General features: G+C 45.6%; 1 protein-coding gene across 2 annotated transcripts in view; it reads left to right on the top strand.

Moving 5' to 3' along the window:
- The window catches only part of ABCA3 (ATP binding cassette subfamily A member 3), a 642,985-nt gene that overhangs the window by 551,089 nt on the left and 70,257 nt on the right, over positions 1 to 21,639 (top strand). For both annotated transcript variants that reach the window (XM_086941282.1, XM_086941283.1), the window contains exon 23: positions 17,547 to 17,705. In XM_086941282.1, coding sequence (XP_086797408.1) covers positions 17,547 to 17,705 — 159 coding nt within the window. The remainder of the gene's footprint in view (positions 1 to 17,546; positions 17,706 to 21,639) is intronic.

Raw genomic sequence — 21,639 nt, 5'->3', positions numbered from 1 at the left:
GATTTTTAGACTGTTTTCATATATACTGTTGGTCTCATCTGTCTACATTGCTTCCATGTTATATTTGTGTGGCGTAAATGGTTGTTTGAAAGTATTTTTGTACTATTGTTACCTAATCCAAGGGGAATTTCTTTCTGACTAACGTCTATTGTGGAACCCCATCCCTTTGGTTTCGGGGTCCCTCTCTCTTTTATTAGAGGTACGGACTCGCCCCATTCAAGAGGAATTGGACGGACAGTGGCGTCAGTTCACCGATTCCTTCAACGACCTAGTCAGTGTAACCGTTCGCATGAGGGCGGCTCTCAAATGGCGGGCGCAGCCATTCAACCTTGCAGCAGGAACTTCTTTCCTTTCCACCACTCCAGAACTCACTCTGACAACAGACGCCTCCTTAGAAGGATGGGGCGCACACCTTCAAAGGATGTCGATAAAAGGCAAGTGGACTCTACTTCAACGCTCTTGGCACATCAACAGGCTGGAGTTGATGACCATCTTTCTGGCACTCAAGTTGTTCCATCCTCTGATCCAGGGGGAATCTGTGCTGATTCAGACGGACAATACAACCAGTATGCACTATGTCAACAAGCAGGGCGGAACCAAATCTCCTCTCTTGTCTCGGCTGGCTCAGTCAATCTGGGATTGGGCTCTCCATCACTAGGTTACCCTGACCGCAGTTCATCTACCAGGCATCTCCAACATCTCGACTTAGTCTTTCGACGGTGGGGTCATCTGTCTTTGGATCTCTTTGCAACCCTGGAGAACCGGAAATGCCCATCTTACGCAAGTTGGCATCCCCACCACGGGGCGTGCGGGAATGCCCTTTTGATGAACTGGTGCGATCTATTCGCCTACGCTTTTCCTCCGATTCCGCTGGTGCCTTGCGTGTTGTGAAAGATGCGGAAACAGCCTTGCCACATTCTCCTGATCGCCCCCAGATGGCCCCGACAGGTGTTGTTCTCAGAGCTGCTTCTTCTATCCCAGTGTGAGCCCATCCTCCTTCATCCTCGAGCGGATCTCCTCACGATGGACAAGGGTCAGATTTGCCATCCGAAGCCCTCCTCTCTGAAATTATCGGCCTGGAACCTAGCACCTTGAATTTGCCCATTTAAATATTTCGCCAGACTGCAGAGACATTCTCGCTCAGGGCAGAGCTCCGTCTACAGTTAAGACTAACAAACTCAAGTGGAGGAGATTCTGTCATTGGTGCGCAGCTGCTAATATCCATCCTATTCATTCCACTCCAGCTCAGCTGCTCCCGTTCTTTTTGCAACTGGCTCAATTAGGGCTTTCCCATTCTACTTTGAGAGTTTTCTTGGCTGCACTTTCTCGTTTCCGTCAGGATGGCTCCTCCTCACTTTGTTCTTCCAGAGTCATTCACCAGTTTTTCAGAGGACTGTTCCGGAAGTTTCCACCTATTCGGCGTCCTCCTCCTACCTGGCACCTCAGTGTCGTCTTGGCTCAACTAATGAAGGCACCATTCGAACCTATCCACAAGGTGGACTTAAAGTTTTTAACCTGGAAGGTAGCCCTTCTCCTTGCTCTGACCTCATCACGTCACGTGAGTGATATTCAAGCCTTCACCATTAAGCCTCCTTTTCTCCAATTCAAACCGGACTGTGTAGTTCTTCGCACCAATCCAACCTTTTTGCCTAAGATGCCCACGGATTTCCATATTAATGAACCTGTTTTCTTGAAAAACTTCTTTGCCGATCCTCAATCTCCGGCAGAGCAACAATTACCTTCCTTGTACACTTAAAGATGCCTTAAATTTTACATCAACCGGACTGACCCCTTTCGCAGGTCCGATCAACTGTTCATTGCCTATGGACGCATGCACAAAGGGCGTCCTGTTACCAAGCCAACTATTGCACGTTGGATTTCTTCAGCCATTGCCTTCTGCCATCAGAAAGCCGGCAAGCCTCTTCAGTCTTCAGTGAGGGCTCATTCCACCAGGGCAATGTCATCCTCTACTGCCCTCTTTGCTGGTGTGCCGCTTCATCAGATCTGCAGGGCAGCCACGTGGTCCAACAGGCACACGTTCACGAAACACTACTGCCTGGATGCCATCAACGAAGCAGATACGGCAGTGGGACAGGCAGTGCTTCGCAATCATTTTAACTAAGGTGAGCCTCTGTCTTCCCTCCTCCATTATGGTTTTCTATGATTACTATTATTAGTTGCAGGACTATATTATTGTCTCATTGAGTTTCTTCCATGCTGTCGCATGGCTATTCGAGCCTTGATCGGCTGCTACTGCTTACTATTCCATTCAAGCATGTGAATCTATGAAAGACACCCTAATACTGGAGAAGAACAATTGTTACTTACCTGTAAACAGGTGGTTCTCCAGTATTGGTGTCTTTCATAGATTCACATGCGACCCACCCACCTCCGCTCAGAGGCTCGCTTCTCCTCATAGACTCTTTTGCCACTCTTGTGCTACGAAAATCTGAGGAACTGAGCTCTGAGGAAAAGGTTCTGGAGGGCTGCTGGCGCCTGATTGGCTGTAGTTTGGACTAACATAATGACAGGAATATGTTACATGTGTTTATTCTCTCTACCATGTATTCCTATGTAGGAATTATGTCTGGGTATTTACTACCTTTTCTAGTGTATATTCTATGTGTTATGTTTTTACATACATATGTTATTAGTATTTTATTGCTATTTTATTTACTGTGGGACTACCACTTCAACGGCGGAGAATATTCAAGTATGTGAATCTATGAAAGACACCAATACTGGAGAACCACCTGTTTACGGGTAAGTAACAATTGTTCATTTGGTGGACTGCTCCCCAGTCTAGACATGAAGAACACATACTTACTCTTCCTGTTCATCAACACACCAGCACAACTTGCGCTTTGTGGGAAGTGTACAACCTGCCTATTCAAAGTACTATGCTTCAGGAGCACAACGGCCAGACAGTGTTTACTAAATGTCTAGCTGCTGAGGCTGCGTATCCTGCACATGCTATTCTTTAGTTTTATTTCAGAGAAAATTGTCTGATAAAGAGCAGCAGCAGCTAACTGTGCTTAGCATATGCTAAAGTTTAAGTGTCACTATTATACACAGGCTAGGTTTGAATGCCAAAAAGTCGCATCTCATGCCACAGCAGAAACATCCTTTTCTAGGAGTTGTTCTAAACTCCAGCACAGGAAAAGCCTAACCAAGTCAAGAGAGTGGGATGGCATGCCAATTGCTGTTACTTTTTTCAGGCATTCACATTCTCTCATTTGAGGACAGTAATGAAACTGTTGTGTTTGGTAACATGCATAGCCATAGTGCTGTGCAGAAGATTGCACAAGTTCATTGGAGAAGTGCTTAGCAGGGCAATGGTCACAAGTGGAGGGTCAATGGGAAGATCTTGTGCTGGTAGAGCTCAGAACTCCGCACGCTCTCATGTGGTGGAACAAAACAAATTTGTACCTAGGGAAAAGCCATTCCTTGACCTGTTACCTCAAGTGATTATTACCACACACACCTCACCTTAGGGTGGAGAGAACCTCTCTCCCATATGGCTGTTCAGGGAACTAGGACTCAAGAGCATCAGGGACATCACATCAACTACTTCATGATTGCAGTGAGACAATTTGGTACTCAGGGCATTTTTCACTCTCTATCTAAGCAAACAGTACTCATCAAGATGTACAACATGACAGCCACGTACAACATCCAGAAACCAGTGGGTACTCGGATGTCCTTGCTGTCACCGATACCAAAAGATTTGGTATTGGCCCATACAGATTCACAATCTGTTTGATGCAGGTTCCAAAAACTTTACCTTAAGTTTCCCACAGTCCATGGGGAACGCACTATGGATTTACTAGTCCAGGGTATTTGTTTACACTATTCCTCCACAGTTACTTATCTCATGTGGTGAGGATGATGCAGCAAGTATCAGTGACACTCATTCTCCTGGTTCCAATTCTTCCAAAAATGTCAGTACATCCCTACAAGAAGTTACCACATGGACCAGACCTCATGACACAGTGTCAGAAGTCAGCTCTGGCACCAGAGGTCCTATAGTTTGGTTAGCTTGATCTCCCACAGAAATATATGCAAATCTTACACGAAACACTAACCCACCATTCGTGTCTGTTACTCTTCGAAATGGAAAAGATTTGTCCACTATTGTTTAGGCCAACAGGTAGACCCCTCGAAAGCATCTATTCAAAGTATAATCTGTTCTTTATTACATTGCAGTTGCCATACCCTTCTATTTGTTTATGTTTAGCTGAAATGGCAGCCTACATGCAAAAACGGGAACACTTGTCACTTTTTTTTGTTAATACATGCCATTAAGATGTTCATGGGAAGCCTTAAAATGACTATTCCTTCAGCTACTTCAGTACCAGCCTGGAATTTGAAAATTGTTTTAAAAGGTTGATGGGGCCTGCTTTGGAGCTACTTTATTTTTGTGGCATTCAATTCTTGTCTTGGAAAATAACTGTTTTAGTAGCTATCACCTCTCTTAGGGCCCGATGTAGGTCACCAAATGCCGGTCGGTAACAGCCGAATTCGGCCGTTACCGACCGGTATTTGGTGATTGAGATGTAGGGGCCATTATTTTACTGAATCGGTAAATTTACCGAATCGGTAATTTTACCGATTCGGTAAATCTCAGATGTAGGTAGCACTGTTTACAGTGCTACAGGCCTTCAGAATTCGGTATTTTATCAACCAATACAATTGAGTGGTAAAATACCGAATTCAGGTGTACATGCACATCTGTGCATGTACACCTGTGCCATGTGGCACACAGACATGCCCTTAGGGCATGTATGTGTGCCACATGGCACACAAGCCTGGAATTGGGGTGCTACAGGGTGTCAAAGTGACACCTCGTTCACCCTTGCAGGATTCGGTATTTACCGATTCGGTAAATACCGAATCGGTATTTCCCATTGATTCCTATGGGCTTCAAGGCCCATAGGAATCAATAGGAAATACCGATTCGGTATTTACCGAATCGGTAAATACCGAATCTTACAGATTTGGTAATTCTAAAATAAGAATGACCTACATCTGCCCCCTTCCTATTTACCTACTCTTAAATACCGAATCAGTATGATTCGGTATTTAAGAGTAGGTAAATAGGAATTACCTACATCAGGCCCTTAGAATAAATAAATGGGATATGCACTAATCATGAAGGATTCTTTCATTCATGCACATAAAGCGGTAGAGAAGTCTTTAGAAATTCCTCCCAAGAGTAGTTTCCCCTTTCCATATCAACCAGACAGTTTGCAGCTTTTGAAAATTGTGGCTTCTGTCTTATAAAGGGCATTGCATACACTTGATGTCAATAGGGCTTTAATATATTACAATGACAGAATTACTCCCATCCAAAAGGCAAAGCTACTCTGTGGTTTTGCTAAACCCCACATAGTAAGCCCATTTCCAAGAGTGGGATTGCCAGATAGATTCTCTGCACCAAAACATGCTGCACTGAAGGTAAGTGCAGTTATGTGCAGTGCCAAGAGTGCATTCTACTCAAAAGAAAGCAGCCACTATGGCTTTCTTATGAAACATGCCCATTGCAATTTTTTGTAAAGCTGCCACAATGTCAACACCACACACATGTTCCCCAAACACTACTGTGATGGCATACAAGCCCATCAGGATTTTTTAATTAGTCGAGTTTTAGGAACTTTGTTCAAACATCTGCATCATCAGCTCGCTAGCTACCGTTTACAGGATGAACTGCTTTACAGTTTATGCAGAGCATGTGTTACTTCAGCCACACATTCTACTGATGGACCGTGTTATCCTGTAACCATCTGTTCTATAGTATTGGATCTTTCATAGATTCACATGCTTGAATCATTACAAAGCAGTAATGTGTTATACATATGTCAAACAGGCTGTAAAACAACATATTTAGTAACCAATTCATATTGTTTAAAAAAAAGCTAAACTTCAGCCAGTCAGGCTACAGCACCCTGTTAACTACTCCCCTCAGTGGCTACCATACTTTAGATTTTCAACAGCACATTGTAGTTAGAAATGGAGGTCTATAGTTGGCAATTGTTTGCACCTTTGTTCAAATAGGGACCCTTCCTTCTAGGCAGGATAAGGGGGATACACTTCTGAAATAACCCCTACTCACCCCCTTGGTAGCTTGGCACAAGCAGTCAGGGTTATCTCAGAGGCAGTGTGTGAAGCATTTGCACATAACCAACAGTAATACAGCGAAAACACTACAGTTTAGAAAAATATCCAGTACTTTATATATTCAAAACAAGACCAAAATGATAAAAATCCAACACACAGTATGTGAAAGTATGCACTTTGCAAGAATAATCTGAGAAATGCAGTTCCTTGAAGTTGGTAGCTCTGTCCTGTGCTACCACAATACTGAAAACCACAGAATCCAACAGTTCCATCTGACCGCGTCGTTCGAGTAGTCTGCAGACTTGTAAACAGTGCCTTTTCGTTGCGGCCGATCACATTGGTGCGAGTCGGTCATGGCAACCATTGCGGTTGCGATGTGAGGTGAAACGGTGTAGCCTCCGATGCCCTCAAGGCACGGTGCAGGCAGCAGTTTGGTGACGGTCGTCCAGTGGCGTCGGTGAGACCAGGTTTGCGGTGCGTTAGGAGGTGGTGCTTGTTGCTGTGCTGGCAGTTCATGATACAAGTGACAGAGATGGTTGGTGGGAGCTTGCATCGGTCGGCCCAAAATGCAGTTTGGGGTGGCGGTGTGTCGTGAGATTTACGAGTGGTGCTTCCAAGCCACGATACGGTCACGGGTTCTGAAGTCAGCAGGCAGTGACGGTGTTGGTGAGACCAGGGCCGCTAAGAGAAGTGAGGTGGTGCAGAGTGCTGTGCTCACTGGTCACGGTGCAAGCACCGGCTCGGCGGCGGTGGCGGTCGTCTGTGAGACCAGGGTTGCAGTGCGAGATGCTGCAGTGCCCTCTGCGGTGCCTTCAGGACACAGAGCCAGTGACTGAGTCGGTTGCTCCGCCTGTGTGTCCGTGCCTCCGCTGCCGCTGCTGAGGAAGTTTGAGGCTCTCCACCACCCGCAGGCTACAACCTGTGCCTCATCCCTGGTGGCAGTGGTAGGCCGGTAGGGTCTCGACTAGCACCGACGACGTGCTCAGCACCGCCGAACACATGCACTTCCATATCCACACAGACCCTAACTCCACCCTCAGAGGCACCCTAGTCTACTGACCCCTCCCCCGGACACCTTCCCCAGTTCATCAACTCCATCACCAACTTCATCAGCACGCACGCCATGATCTCCACTGACTGCATCCTCCTCAGAGACCTGAACTTTCACCTTGAGAACAACAACGACAACAACTCCACAACCCTGATCGATAACCTCACCAACCTTGGACTGAAGCAACTCGTCACAGCGCCCACCCACTCCGCTGACCACACGCTCGACCCCGTCTTCTCCTCAAGCCCGCACGTCTCCGTCAGCCACACCACCAAACTCCTCTGGACCGACCACCGCTGCATCCACTTCGCCCACCACACACCACCGCACCCATCCGATCCCCCGCCGCTGCTAGAGCAAAATCACCGAAGACCAACTACATGCAAACCTCGCTCTCAGCCCACTCACCGAACCCTCCAACACTGATGACGCTGCCCACAGCCTCAGACGCTGGATCGAGGACTGCGCCAACACCCACGCCCCGCTGAAGAACCCCCCCCCCCCCACAGAGATACCAGCAAAAGGCCAGCTGGTTCACCCCAGAACTCCTTGCCTCCAAGCAAGCCTGCCGGAAATTAGAGAAGGAATGGCACAGTGAACAAACTCCGGACAGCCACGCAGCATACAAGGACACCATCCGCAACCACCACCACCCCACCACCTCAGCAGGGCCCACAAGAGGACCTCCTTCAAAGACCGCCTCGACAACAACGCACACAATAGCAAGGAGCTCTTCAACATTGTGAAGGAACTCTCCAGCCCCAGCTCCAACACCAACGACATTCCGCCGTCGCAAGCCCTGTGCGACTCCCTCACCACCTTCTTCCTCCGCAAGATAGCAGACATCTACGACAGCTTCAACACCCAGACAGCCCCAAAAGACAAGTACACAACAGACCCTCCGCACACCATCGACCATGACCCTCTGCTAGCCTGGGGCAGCGTGAGCGTCGATGACACCATCAAGACCATGAGCACAATCCACTCCGGCTCTCCGTCAGACCCATACCCGCACCACGTCTTCAATGAAGCAAGCAGCTCCATTGCACCCCTCCTGCACAACGTCATCAATCTCTCCCTCGAAACCGCGACCTTCCCAGAGAGCTAGTAACACGCCGAGATCAACGCCCTACTAAAAAAACCTAAGGCAGACCCAAGAGACCTCAAGAACTTCCGGCCCATCTCTCTGCTCCCCTTCCTGGTCAAGGTCATCGAGAAAATCATCAACAGACAGCTAACCCGATACCTCGAAGAAAACAGAAACCTGGACCCTTACCAATCAGGGTTCCGCAGCAACCACAGCACCGAGACTGCCCTCATTGCCGCCACTGACGACATCAGGACCCTGCTAGACAACGGTGAGACCGCAGCACTCATCCTCCTAGATCTCTCCACCGCCTTTGACACTGTATGCCACCAAATTCTACGCGCACGCCGCAGGAATCCGAGACAAGGCTCTGGAATGGACCATCTCCTCCCTCTCCGGTAGAACCCAGAGGGTCCGCCTCCCCCCAATCCGTTCCAAAGCCTACAAGATCATCTGCAGCGTACCCCAGGGATCCTCTCTCGGCGCGACACTGTTCAACATTTACATGGCTCCGCTCGCAAACGTCGCCCGACAGCACGACCTCAATATAATCTCCTACGCTGACGACACTCAACTGATCCTCTCCCTCACCAAGGACCCCATCACCGCCAAAGCCAACCTCCACGACGGAATGAAGGCCGTCTCCGACTGGATGAAGATCAGCCATCTCGAACAAGATGTAGGTCCTCATCCTCGGCTCCAACGCTTCAGCCTGCGACGACTCCTGGTGGCCGACGGCACTGGGGTCAGCCCGATACCCACCGACCACGCACTCAACCTGGGAATCATCCTTGACTCAACGCTCTCAATGACCAAGCAAGTCAACGCCGTCTCCTCCTCCTGCTGCAACACCCTCCGCATGCTCCACAAGATCTACAGATGGATCCCAACAGATACAAGAAAGACAGTCACCCAGGCCCTCGACAGCAGCATACTCGACTACGGAAACGCCCTCTACGTTGGAGCCCCGACCAAGCTCATCAAACGACTACAACACATCCAAAACGCCTTGGCACGACGTACCCCGACACAGCCACATCACCCCCCACTTGAGAAACCTGCAATGGCTCCCCGTCAACAAAAGGATATCCTTCAAGCTCATCATCCAAACACACAAAGCACTCCACAAGACCGACCCAGCCTACCTTAACGGACGGCTCTCCTTCTACATCCCCAACCGCCAGTTATGCTCCGCCGATCTCTCACTCGCCACCGTCCCGCGCATCCGAAGAACAACCACCAGTGGGAGATCCTTCTCCCACTCCGCCGCCAAGACATGGAACACCCTCCCACTGAGCCTACGACAGAATCAAGATCTGCTGACCTTCAGGAGGATACTCAAGACCTGGCTGTACGATCAGTAGCGCCCCCCAGCGCCTTGAGACCCTGGCGGGTATGTAGTGCACTTTACAAATGATTGATTGACGGTTCTAAAGGCGGTTCCCAGAGGTCAGTGAAGGCTTTACGGTCCCTGAGATTTCAGAACAGGAGGCAAGCTCTGCTTCAAGCCCTTGGAGATACTCAGCACAAGAAAATAAAGCTTATTCCAGTCCTTTCACTTACCAAGGTAGTAGCAGCAACTTCAGACCAACCCAACAAAGCAACAACACAGCAAAGGGGCAGCACTCCTCCTGGCAGCTCATCCAGCTCTTCTTCCTGGCAGGTTCCTTGTTTCCAGCGAATTCTAAAGTTCTGGGGTTTGGGCCCCCATATTTATACTCAGTTTCTCTTTGTTTTTTTAGGCATAGAGTGTCTGTACCTAGTCCAAACCAGTTTTGTCCTCACTGGCTCAGCTTCCCAGCATTGTCTAAAGCAGACCAGGCCCATTCAGGTGGAAGGAAATCTTCTCCCACTACGCTGAATGCAGCCCAGGTTTATTCAGCCCAGTCCTGACTCATCCAGGAAAGGTAGGACACACCTCAACCCCGTCCCCTCCCCGCAATGTCTGTCGGACAGTCAATCCACAAACCCAGCAAAGGCACACAGGATGGCTAATCAAGAAAATACCTATTTTCTAAGAGTGGTATTTTCAAAAACAGAATATAAAAATCATCTTTACTAAAAGTTGCATTTCTACTTTCTGAGTTCAGGCATACTAAACTCCATTTCTCCATCTTGACCCAATGGGAAGATAAACTTGATTTTATAAGTAAACTCCCATTCTATCCTATGGGACAGATAGCTTTTCCATGGTGAAAAAGGTAATACTCTGTAATTCACTACCAGGACATGTCACACACACCAGTACATGGCCTACCTTTTATATACACAGCACCCTGCTCACAGAGGTACATTGGGCCTACCTTAGAGGAGACTTACATGTAAGAAAAGGGAAGATTAGGGCCTGGCAAGAGGGTGCATTTGCCAGGTCGACATTGCAGTTACAAACTGCACGTAGACACTGCAGTGGCAGGTCTGATTACCCTTTTCAGGGCTGCTTGTGTGGGTGGGACAACCAGTGCTGCAGGCCCGCCAGCAGCATTTGATTTACAGGCCCTGGCATTCTCAGTGCACTTTACTAGCAGTGAAAAAGTGCACAGACACACTAAACAAGAAAAAGAAACTGGAGGTCAGAAAGCAAAAAGACAGGGGAAACACACCAAAAGATGCCAGGTCTAACAGTCGTGTGATGGGAGTCTCATTGAGCTCTGCTCAAATTTCTTCAGAAAAGAGTTTCATTTTCAGGGGAGGCTAGAACTATACAAATATGGAGGGCGCGACAGCTCCAAACTCTCCATAGATGCTGCTTTCCTGGGTGCAGCACTTCTCTTTCCGATCAGCGTCCTCGAGCAGGAGATGGAAGGACTTAATTCCTCCTCCCTGGAATGCCAGTGACCAATCCTGAAGCTGCTGTCGTGCTGTTTTCAGCATGAGAGCAGATCCAGGATTGGTGGGAGCAGGCTAGCCCAGTGCTCATTTTGAAGCTGGGGCCTATGCCAGAAATCCCCTGGCTGTTTCACAGCCAGGGGATTGCTGGGTTTACAATGTGCATGTCAGGCTGGCCGTGGCAAGCCAGCCCGATATACACACTGCAGGGGCAGCTGTAAGCGTACAATCGCAGGATTCAGCCCTGCCATCACACTGCGGCATATAAGTAAAATGGCATTGACATGTTATTTTACTTGTGTGCCTGCTCTAAACATCAAAAAACTCAAACGTCCTAGAAAGGCTTAAGAAAAAGAGTCATCACAAACTTTTTGCAGAGCAAAGCCTATCTTCAGAGCACCCCAAAAAGAAGAATTTCTCAAACGCTAGGTTTGAGCCTACAACTACATCAAGTAAGGTTTTGATTAATCAATGGAATTGTCGACGAAGAGCAAATCATCAAAGTCATTGAAACCCTTGACGAAACCTTCATCGACATCATTACTAAAGCTCCGCGAACACTGATAACTCTACTGTCAACTACGGTAGCTACGACGATATCCACAATGAAGCCAATGATCGTAACAACAGCAATTTCTTCTTCTTTGATGACATTCACCTTGACGGCGAGCTAACTAGCAATTAAGAAAACATCGGTGACAATGCAAAAATTGATCCTGAATTCAGAGAAGGGCATTCCTATGCCATTAATGCCTGAATATACATTTCCAAGTAAAGTCTCACCTTTACCACCAAGTCACCTGCTAGATATGGAAGAGTCAAATGATGATGAGGAAGATAATGGTCCAAGTGTTTCCTTACTTAAACGACTGACTGTTAAAGACTCCGTCTTTTCGGGCCGCAAAAATCAACCGAAGCCTGCTTACAAATATTCAGCCATTTGGGCCTCACTTCAAACACTCAAAAGTCATCCCTTCATCCATCACAAAACATTACCTTTCTGGGAGCGGATCTAGATACCATTGCTGGGAATGATGCCCTCATGCATTCGATTGATTGCTCTCTACTCTCTTCCACCTGCAGATGATGTGTCTCTAGAAGTTAGACAAACAATGACTTCAAACCGAAGGTTCCTTTGATGAAAAGATAAATATCACCTCAGAAATTAAAGCTCTTCTCCTTTGGTGGACGCAAGAATCAACCGGACCTAAGTTCTTAGCCCAAATGCCACAATACGTGATAAGAACAGACGATTCCTTAGAGAGATGCGGAGCTCATTTACGGGACCTGGAGATCAGTGGAAAATAAACGGCTAAAAAAAAAAGCTCTTCCCATCGTTGTGCCGGAATTAAGAGTGATCGCATTAAACCTTCAGGCCTTTTTACTGAGAATAGCCAGGTCTTCTGTCCTGATAAAGATGGACAACACTACATCAATGCACTAAATAAAAAAGCAAGATGGTGACAAGATATCGCCCCTTATCTTGAGATTCACAAAGGATTTAGGAATGGGCATTGAAGCATCAAGTTCAATTGGTAGCAGAACATGTTCCTGGCAATCACAATCAGTGGGCAGATACGTTGAGCAGAGTGACAAATTCTTGTCACAAATGGAAGCTCAACTAAATGATCTCAACAAAGTTTTTGCAAGATGGTGAAAGCCGAATCTCAACCTCTTCGCTATAGCCCAGAACCGGAAGTGCCAATTTTTCAGAAGTTAGTACCATCAACCACAATCATGGTGGAATGTTTTTTCAATAGAATTGACAGGAATATTTGCCTACACTTTGTAGAAAACCAGGCTGTTGTTGCAGTTGTACCCCCACTTTTTGCCCCCTTATCAGCTACTAAATGTTGATTTTTGATTGACAGAGCACTAAGGCGTGCTAACCAGACCCCTCAGTACCAACTTCCTCTGATGATAGAGGAATACTCCAACTGATTCTGGCCGGCTGTTGCAATTGTGCAATCACTCTTTTGATACCCTGACCTGGAACCTTGGATCCCTCAGACTGGGAGTTATCATACACCCACCCGTTTCTCACTTTAGATAAGGCGCTGTTTAAATCCCAAACATAATACGTTTGATGACAGAAGTATTTTACACCTTTTATTCGGCTTGCCATGTGGACTATATTACAACGCCAACAATAGAACAGATTCCTTTCGCCCTGAAGAAGTCCTTCTGATAAGGACGAAACGCATAGGCTGTGTTTTGATCATCTCGATCATGTTTTAAAACTTCATTGAAATAAAAGAAGAACTTAGAATAATATTTGTGGACATGGATTTTATAAAATTCTTTGTCTAAGTTTATCTGTGGTGCACCTGTGCTGTTTGTTTAAATCAGGGGTGTCAAACTCAAATTCATCGGGGGCCGCATCAGCAGTTTGGTCACCCTCAAAGGGCCGGTACATGGCGACCACATCCAAGAGCTCCTCACTGACAGACAAGTCTTCCTTCACACCTCTTACAAAAATAGCTAGATGAGCTGTATTAGTATTGTCAGTGCTTTCATCAACAGCTATACACAAAAAAATACACAGGTGGTAGTGTTCCCAAAAGGGAAACGTCCGCACACACTCTACAGAACAGTTGTGGTGTCTCCAAATTCAGTACACATCAAACAGTATATGTTTTATAGGAAAAGTAATCAAAAAAGGGTGCTAAAGAAACTCAAGGCACCTACCACCTCGAGGTGCCGTTAGTGCACACAGAAGTGATACACATACAATCAAGCAAAGTTTTGAGAAACTATTAACAGCACTCCTGTAGACAAGTCATTCTAACAGTTGGGGCATAAGTTATAAGCCCTGCTTATCTCCAATATATCAAGCTCTACTCGTTATAGAGTTTTACAGAAAGGGAAACTGATGACAGAATAATATTCAAATGAGTGTTGGTCAACACAGGGGGTTAAAAAAATATAGTCCACTTATTTCGTTTTCTTCAATCTTTATTCTTTCAATTTTCATAAAAACAGATATTCCCAGCAATAAGTAAAGATCACCAACACGTGTTTCGTCCTACACAAGGACTTTTTCAAGGCATAAGTAAGGCAACCTGGGATGAGTGCGCGGCATCAAAGCAGGGCAGAACCAATCGTAGTTTTAAAATGAAGCTTAGTATCCAAGGTGGAAATGTATGACAGGGTGAGGAATGCGGCACGTAGTGGAAATGGGGGAAGTCTTCCGGTATGTGGCACCTTTCCCAGAGGTGAGTAGGCGTCTCAGCAAAATAGGCTAGTTACAAATTATGTTGTTCAGTGGATAGTAGTGTGTAAGTTACAGTCGGGTTCAAAATAAGAACACTCGAAAACGGACCAGTATAAATCACGGAGTCAAATTTACAACCATGGTTAGTTGAACAGCATGATAGCTGCTATCACATATCTTCACCCAAAACGTCTCAATGTCGCGAAAAAAGCTAATGAAAATGCCAGATAACTGCATGCCTCTTCAGCCAACTTTGTTTTAAGATTACAGGCTAGGTCCCTGACTCGGTCTGTGATGGTGTTTCTTGACAAGCTGACATTGTTAAAAGCCTGTCTCTGCTCAGGGCACACCTGTTCACATACCTTCGGCATACACTGCTTCACAAATGCACCTTCTGAAAAGCACTTTGAAGCTCGCGCAATTTCTTCAGCCACAAGATAGCTGGCTTTCACTGCTGCATCATTTTTTGCTGTCATTTTTGCAAAAATATTCCGTTGAGAATGCAGTCTACCTTTTAATTCTTGGACCTTTTGTTGCTTTTCCTGGTGGCTAAGGTTAGCAAATTTGGTTCCATGTTTGGTCTCAAAGTGCCGGCGTAAATTGTATTCCTTCATCACTGCCACTGCCTCATAGCAAATAAGACATACCGGCTTGTCTCCATTAATCACAAACATGTATTCACTTTCCCATCTCTCCTGAAATTGCCTTCCCTCTGCATCAACTTTTCTTTTCTTGGACATTTTTCGGTTATTTTGATTGTAGTTTATGGTCCTTGCACCACTGTAAAGTGACACGGAAGTGGTCAGTATATCCAAAGTTTACCGCTCAGACTTTTAAGCAGAATATAAGCAGAACCCCCCCCCACATACATCATATGTGTACTTACAGTACAGGAGAGAAGGGTTCAGGCAGCCATTGGATCTGTCACAGATCACAGGATGGCATGCGCTCAACAAGTGGAGGTTTCCTGAATGCATGTAAAGTGGAGGTTTCCTGTGTAGAACGGCCGGCGCTGCTAGAGGGCAGACGCATGTGCTGAAGAGGCGGCTTTCTTGTGTCAATAACGCTAGAGGGCAGACGTTCTCTGGCTTGTAGGCTGCCGCGCATGCGCTGAAGAGGCGGCTTTCTTGTGTCAATAACGCTAGAGGGCAGACGTTCTCTGGCTTGTAGGCTGCCGCGCATGCGCTGAAGAGGCGGCTTTCATGTCTCAATAAAAAAAAAGCGAGAATAAAAGGTGAAGGCTGGCGACCAGCGGCGGCTACACGGGCCACATGACGAGGTCTGGCGGCCCGGATTCGGCCCGCGGGCCTTGTGTTTGACACCACTGCTCTAGATGTTAAACAATGCATACAATTCTAGATCTACTAAAACAGCGCCTTGAGGAGAAAGACACAATTATTGATAGCATACGGCAATTCTCGTAAGGGCCTATTCGACCAGTATGTCTACGTCGATGGCTCTTTTTGCTGGTGTGTGTATACAATACATCTGTAGAGCAGCAACTTGAAAAAATAGGCACACAATCACCCATCATTACTGTTTGGATTCAATGGTACAAAATTATGCAGCTGTGGACCAAGCAGTTTTAAAGCATCTGTTCTAGCAAGGTGAGCCATATAGAAAAGTTAATACTATTTTATATCCGACTACCATAAACTTTACAGTGTATCTAGAAAATATTGTTGTTTGCCTTATTAACTGCTTACTATTCTGATTTAAGCATGTGACTCTATGAAAGATCAATAGTGGAGAAGAAAAAAGTTACTTACCTGTACCTGTAGTTCTCCAACACTGACATCTATCATAGATTCACATGGGATCCACCCCCCTCAAGAGGCTCACCATTTATACCTAGTAATTTATTATAAAAACTTGTGTTTGAAAGTCTGATGTATGGAAGCCTCTGAAGGGAATCGTTAATTAAATGAGTGCTGTAGCTGTAGCCTGCCAACACTGGAGAACTACAGTTACAGTAAGTAACCTTTTTCCTTCGTAGCTTGTAGCACTGTAGATTCACATGCGCTCTCTTCTTCCTCCCCAGAAGTGAGTAGATTAATCTTAAATATTGGTTTTGCTGAACATTTCACAATTCACTAAAGATATATTTTGTGTTTCTTCACCATACTCCTTAACCATTACTCACCGGCTAAGGAAAAACAAGCTGACATGGGGCTTTTTTCCTAGTAAGCTAAGTGAAGTGGCACAAGATACCGCGTGAGAAAAAGTTCTTCGAACAAAAACAAGTTGTAGACATCCGTTTCCAACTCCAGATGGCAGCAGTATGCAGATTATGTGAATCTATAGTACAGCTATCTACAAACAGTTGGTTACATGATAAGTAACATATTCCTTTTAAATTGTGTATTTAATCACATATCGGCTGTAGCTTGCTATATTGTAGGGTCAGAGTATAGGAAGCATTCAACAGCATGGCTTTAATGTGCTTTAACTAGATAATGGTATCCTCATAAAAAATCTGCCTGAGCACGACCTATAGATCTCTTAAAATAAGTAAAGATGAAGACATTTCTTGTCATTTATTCTCAGATTATGGTGATGGGTAGAGTGTGCTTTGAAAAAAGAGCAATAGCCAAGGAGGTAGCATGCTCAGAGATTTGGGATCTAAGCATCTAGAGCTGGATGTCAGGAGCCACTGGTTTGTTTAAGGTTGTGTTCCTTTAGACTTCCACGTGCTCCATATTTATGCACCATTCAGACATAGCTTTTCTACTCTTATAGACACTTTTATGAAGGCTTTTGTTTACCATACTCAATACTACATTGCATTTAAATCTTTTCCCTTGCTTGAACATGCACTTCCTCTTTAAAACCCTTGAAATAAAATCAGTACATGCACATCAGCTCAAGTGATTCAAAGTAAAGCCTTAGAATATTAGAATTTAAAGACATGTAGTCTTTCATCACAGACGCAAATTTCTTGTTTTTTTCCACTTGCCAAGGTGGTGTAGTTAACATGCTTTAGGAATAATGTATCTCCTTTCCGCCTCATACTAACAAGCCTTTGTAGCTATGGAATTATTTTAGGTATGAAGATGTAACCCTATGTTCCAATAGCCCACTGTTTTATAAACAATACCTATACCAGTAAACTATTGCTACTAGTAAATTACTTGTTCTTTTTATGCCCTAGCAAGGTTACTTAGTTTCTTGCTTTCGAGTGTACTCTATCCTACCCTAGCATCTCCAGTGCCTGAGCTTGATGTTAAATTTGTTATATGTTTATCTTGCAGAGCTGGGATTGGTTGACCTATCAAAGACTCTGGATAAGGTGTTTCTGGTCCTACCCAACTATTGCCTTGGGCAATCCATCAGCGACTTCTATCAGAACTATGAATTCATGCAGTTCTGCACCTCTTCATTTGGCGCTGCCTTCATCTGCATAAGATTGAGTGAGTTTTTGATGTTACATTAAAGAGAGGATTTAAAAAAAAGAGTAGATATTTCGAGGAATTAACAAGATTAAGTCAGACTACTGCCGGTATCTACCCTACTAAGCTGGTCTCAACCTTATAATAGTTTGCACTTGTATGTGGTGTGAATGTGTGGAGGGATGATGCATACTCCATCGTTTTGGCATAAAGGAACGTGTGTGTGTGTGTGTGTGTGTGTGTGTGTGTGTGTGTGTGTGTGTGTGTGTGTGTGTGTGTGTGTGTGTGTGTGTGTGTGTGTGTGTGTGTGTGTGTGTGTGTGTGTGTGTGTGTGTGTGTGTGTGTGTGTGTGTGTGTGTGTGTGTGTGTGTGTGTGTGTGTGTGTGTGTGTGTGTGTGTGTGTGTGTGTGTGTGTGTGTGTGTGTGTGTGTGTGTGTGTGTGTGTGTGTGTGTGTGTGTGTGTGTGTGTGTGTGTGTGTGTGTGTGTGTGTGTGTGTGTGTGTGTGTGTGTGTGTGTGTGTGTGTGTGTGTGTGTGTGTGTGTGTGTGTGTGTGTGTGTGTGTGTGTGTGTGTGTGTGTGTGTGTGTGTGTGTGTGTGTGTGTGTGTGTGTGTGTGTGTGTGTGTGTGTGTGTGTGTGTGTGTGTGTGTGTGTGTGTGTGTGTGTGTGTGTGTGTGTGTGTGTGTGTGTGTGTGTGTGTGTGTGTGTGTGTGTGTGTGTGTGTGTGTGTGTGTGTGTGTGTGTGTGTGTGTGTGTGTGTGTGTGTGTGTGTGTGTGTGTGTGTGTGTGTGTGTGTGTGTGTGTGTGTGTGTGTGTGTGTGTGTGTGTGTGTGTGTGTGTGTGTGTGTGTGTGTGTGTGTGTGTGTGTGTGTGTGTGTGTGTGTGTGTGTGTGTGTGTGTGTGTGTGTGTGTGTGTGTGTGTGTGTGTGTGTGTGTGTGTGTGTGTGTGTGTGTGTGTGTGTGTGTGTGTGTGTGTGTGTGTGTGTGTGTGTGTGTGTGTGTGTGTGTGTGTGTGTGTGTGTGTGTGTGTGTGTGTGTGTGTGTGTGTGTGTGTGTGTGTGTGTGTGTGTGTGTGTGTGTGTGTGTGTGTGTGTGTGTGTGTGTGTGTGTGTGTGTGTGTGTGTGTGTGTGTGTGTGTGTGTGTGTGTGTGTGTGTGTGTGTGTGTGTGTGTGTGTGTGTGTGTGTGTGTGTGTGTGTGTGTGTGTGTGTGTGTGTGTGTGTGTGTGTGTGTGTGTGTGTGTGTGTGTGTGTGTGTGTGTGTGTGTGTGTGTGTGTGTGTGTGTGTGTGTGTGTGTGTGTGTGTGTGTGTGTGTGTGTGTGTGTGTGTGTGTGTGTGTGTGTGTGTGTGTGTGTGTGTGTGTGTGTGTGTGTGTGTGTGTGTGTGTGTGTGTGTGTGTGTGTGTGTGTGTGTGTGTGTGTGTGTGTGTGTGTGTGTGTGTGTGTGTGTGTGTGTGTGTGTGTGTGTGTGTGTGTGTGTGTGTGTGTGTGTGTGTGTGTGTGTGTGTGTGTGTGTGTGTGTGTGTGTGTGTGTGTGTGTGTGTGTGTGTGTGTGTGTGTGTGTGTGTGTGTGTGTGTGTGTGTGTGTGTGTGTGTGTGTGTGTGTGTGTGTGTGTGTGTGTGTGTGTGTGTGTGTGTGTGTGTGTGTGTGTGTGTGTGTGTGTGTGTGTGTGTGTGTGTGTGTGTGTGTGTGTGTGTGTGTGTGTGTGTGTGTGTGTGTGTGTGTGTGTGTGTGTGTGTGTGTGTGTGTGTGTGTGTGTGTGTGTGTGTGTGTGTGTGTGTGTGTGTGTGTGTGTGTGTGTGTGTGTGTGTGTGTGTGTGTGTGTGTGTGTGTGTGTGTGTGTGTGTGTGTGTGTGTGTGTGTGTGTGTGTGTGTGTGTGTGTGTGTGTGTGTGTGTGTGTGTGTGTGTGTGTGTGTGTGTGTGTGTGTGTGTGTGTGTGTGTGTGTGTGTGTGTGTGTGTGTGTGTGTGTGTGTGTGTGTGTGTGTGTGTGTGTGTGTGTCCTGCATGTCCTGCATGTCCTGCATGTCCTGCATTCCTGCTCTTTTTTGGGGGAGGCGGGGTTGTCGATGTCTCTCTGTACCCATCATCTGGTAGGCTCGAAGTAGCACCTCCTTTACCAAAAAGTAAACAATTTACGATAAGTAAAATTACAATAGTCAGCATGTTCTACATGGTCTGATCATGAATTAAAACCCCAATAGATCGCATTTTGAGTTCATTTTATCCACAATTGTGTTTGGAATGAGTGGTATTAGGAACTAAAAAAACAGAAGGCATGTATTGTGAAGTACTAAAGCTTTTCAAGATTGATTTTTTGGGGGGGTCTTGGAACTTTGTCACCAAAGTGATTTGTGGGTTTTACTTTTTTCCCTTAACTTTGCTCAAAATGTTGCCATATATTTCGGTGAATAGATAAACTCTTGCTTGGTGTCTGATTCACAACTGGTTTTTGGAATACATAAAGTAGCACTGCAAATTTATTGATTACTACAAAATGCAGTCCACAAACCTACAAGTAGAAATCTCCACCTCTCCTATCTTCTCTTTGGGAAGATTCTCACCCAAGTAACTTTACTACTTAGGGGCCTATTACGATATCGTCATGAAAGGCTCCGAACGGGATACAGATTTTGTGAATCCAATTCAGTGCCTCTGTTCCCGACCGAATTGGTCACCTTTCTGGACGACCGAGTATAGTGCAAGGAAAATGTCCGAGTTGTCCGAAATGGTTCTGAACGGGATTCAGGCAGCCCGAGTCATTCAGAGCCGAATCATACAGCCCAATGGAGACAGTTTCCAAACGAGCGAGTATGATGACCGATTCGGACATCCGTTCCCAATCGGTTTGACCGAGTAAAGGCCAAGGTTCTAGATTCCCTTTCGTCCTTCCTGAACGTCAAATAGGCTTTCTTGTCAATGATTCTGCATTATAAAACTGCGCAGGTCGTCCTAGTTTGTGAAAGCAGTTCTTGACATAGTTAAGCCACTGGATTTTATTGGCATAGCTGAGACTTAAACCGTCTTTAATGATTAATCTGTTAAACTGGAGTTCATTCTTGAGCCAAAACGAACACCTACAAAGTCAAGTGAGAAAGTTGAATTAATTTCGAGAATAATACAATTGCTAATTCTTCATGAATGTTACTAGTAGACATGCTAGAGGGCAGAAAAAGCAGATGCTTTAGAAGCGTATTCTGTTTGTAGTTGCACCAGATTTGTATATCCCCAAATCTCACTGCCATACGAGGCTATGCCCAAACACTTGACCTGATAAATATTGAGCACAGCGACAACGCATCTATACTCTATTCTTGAAGCAAATTCGAAAAGTGAGGCAATGCTTCTAGCAAAGGAATCACTTCTGGCGCTAACCAAAGGGGGCCAACTAACAAAGCAATCAGAAAGAATCCCAAGATAGGGAAACCTCTTCACTTTACTGAGCCTGCTACCTTGAATACAGTGGGATCTGCACTTAGTATTTTTAGATTTGGTAATATTGGTGTTGAGGTCAAGGCTGTCTAAAAAATCCACAAAGCTGTCCAGGTCTAAGACCGTTTTAGAAACCAGGACATCATTGTCGACATAAAGTAATACAGGCACTGCCTGACCACTCACCAAGGCTAGTGCTCCCTGCCATTGGTAAATCCTTGTCCAGGTTATTAACATACAAAGCTAACAAAAAGGAAGCTAACATGCTGCACTGTCTAACACTCATTTTCAGAGCAAACATCATTGTGTACTCTCCCTAAGGGCTCATAATGAACCGAAGCAGTGAGGTCCATGTGTAGGTTCATCTTTTATGATTTGTTCTAAAATCGAATGAAGAGAGACAATATATCACATAGACAAAATGCCTTAACACTAGCGTTTAGGGTTTAAAACAAATTATCGAAATAAAGTGCATACAGACAGCAGTGGAGCAATACTTATAATTCAGCGACGGTGGCACACAGGA

This window comes from Lissotriton vulgaris, chromosome 10, assembly GCF_964263255.1.
Source record: "Lissotriton vulgaris chromosome 10, aLisVul1.2, whole genome shotgun sequence".
NCBI lineage: Eukaryota > Metazoa > Chordata > Amphibia > Caudata > Salamandridae > Lissotriton > Lissotriton vulgaris.
The sequence above is the reverse complement of the archived record's forward strand: the minus strand, read 5'-3'. Positions and strand labels throughout refer to the sequence as shown.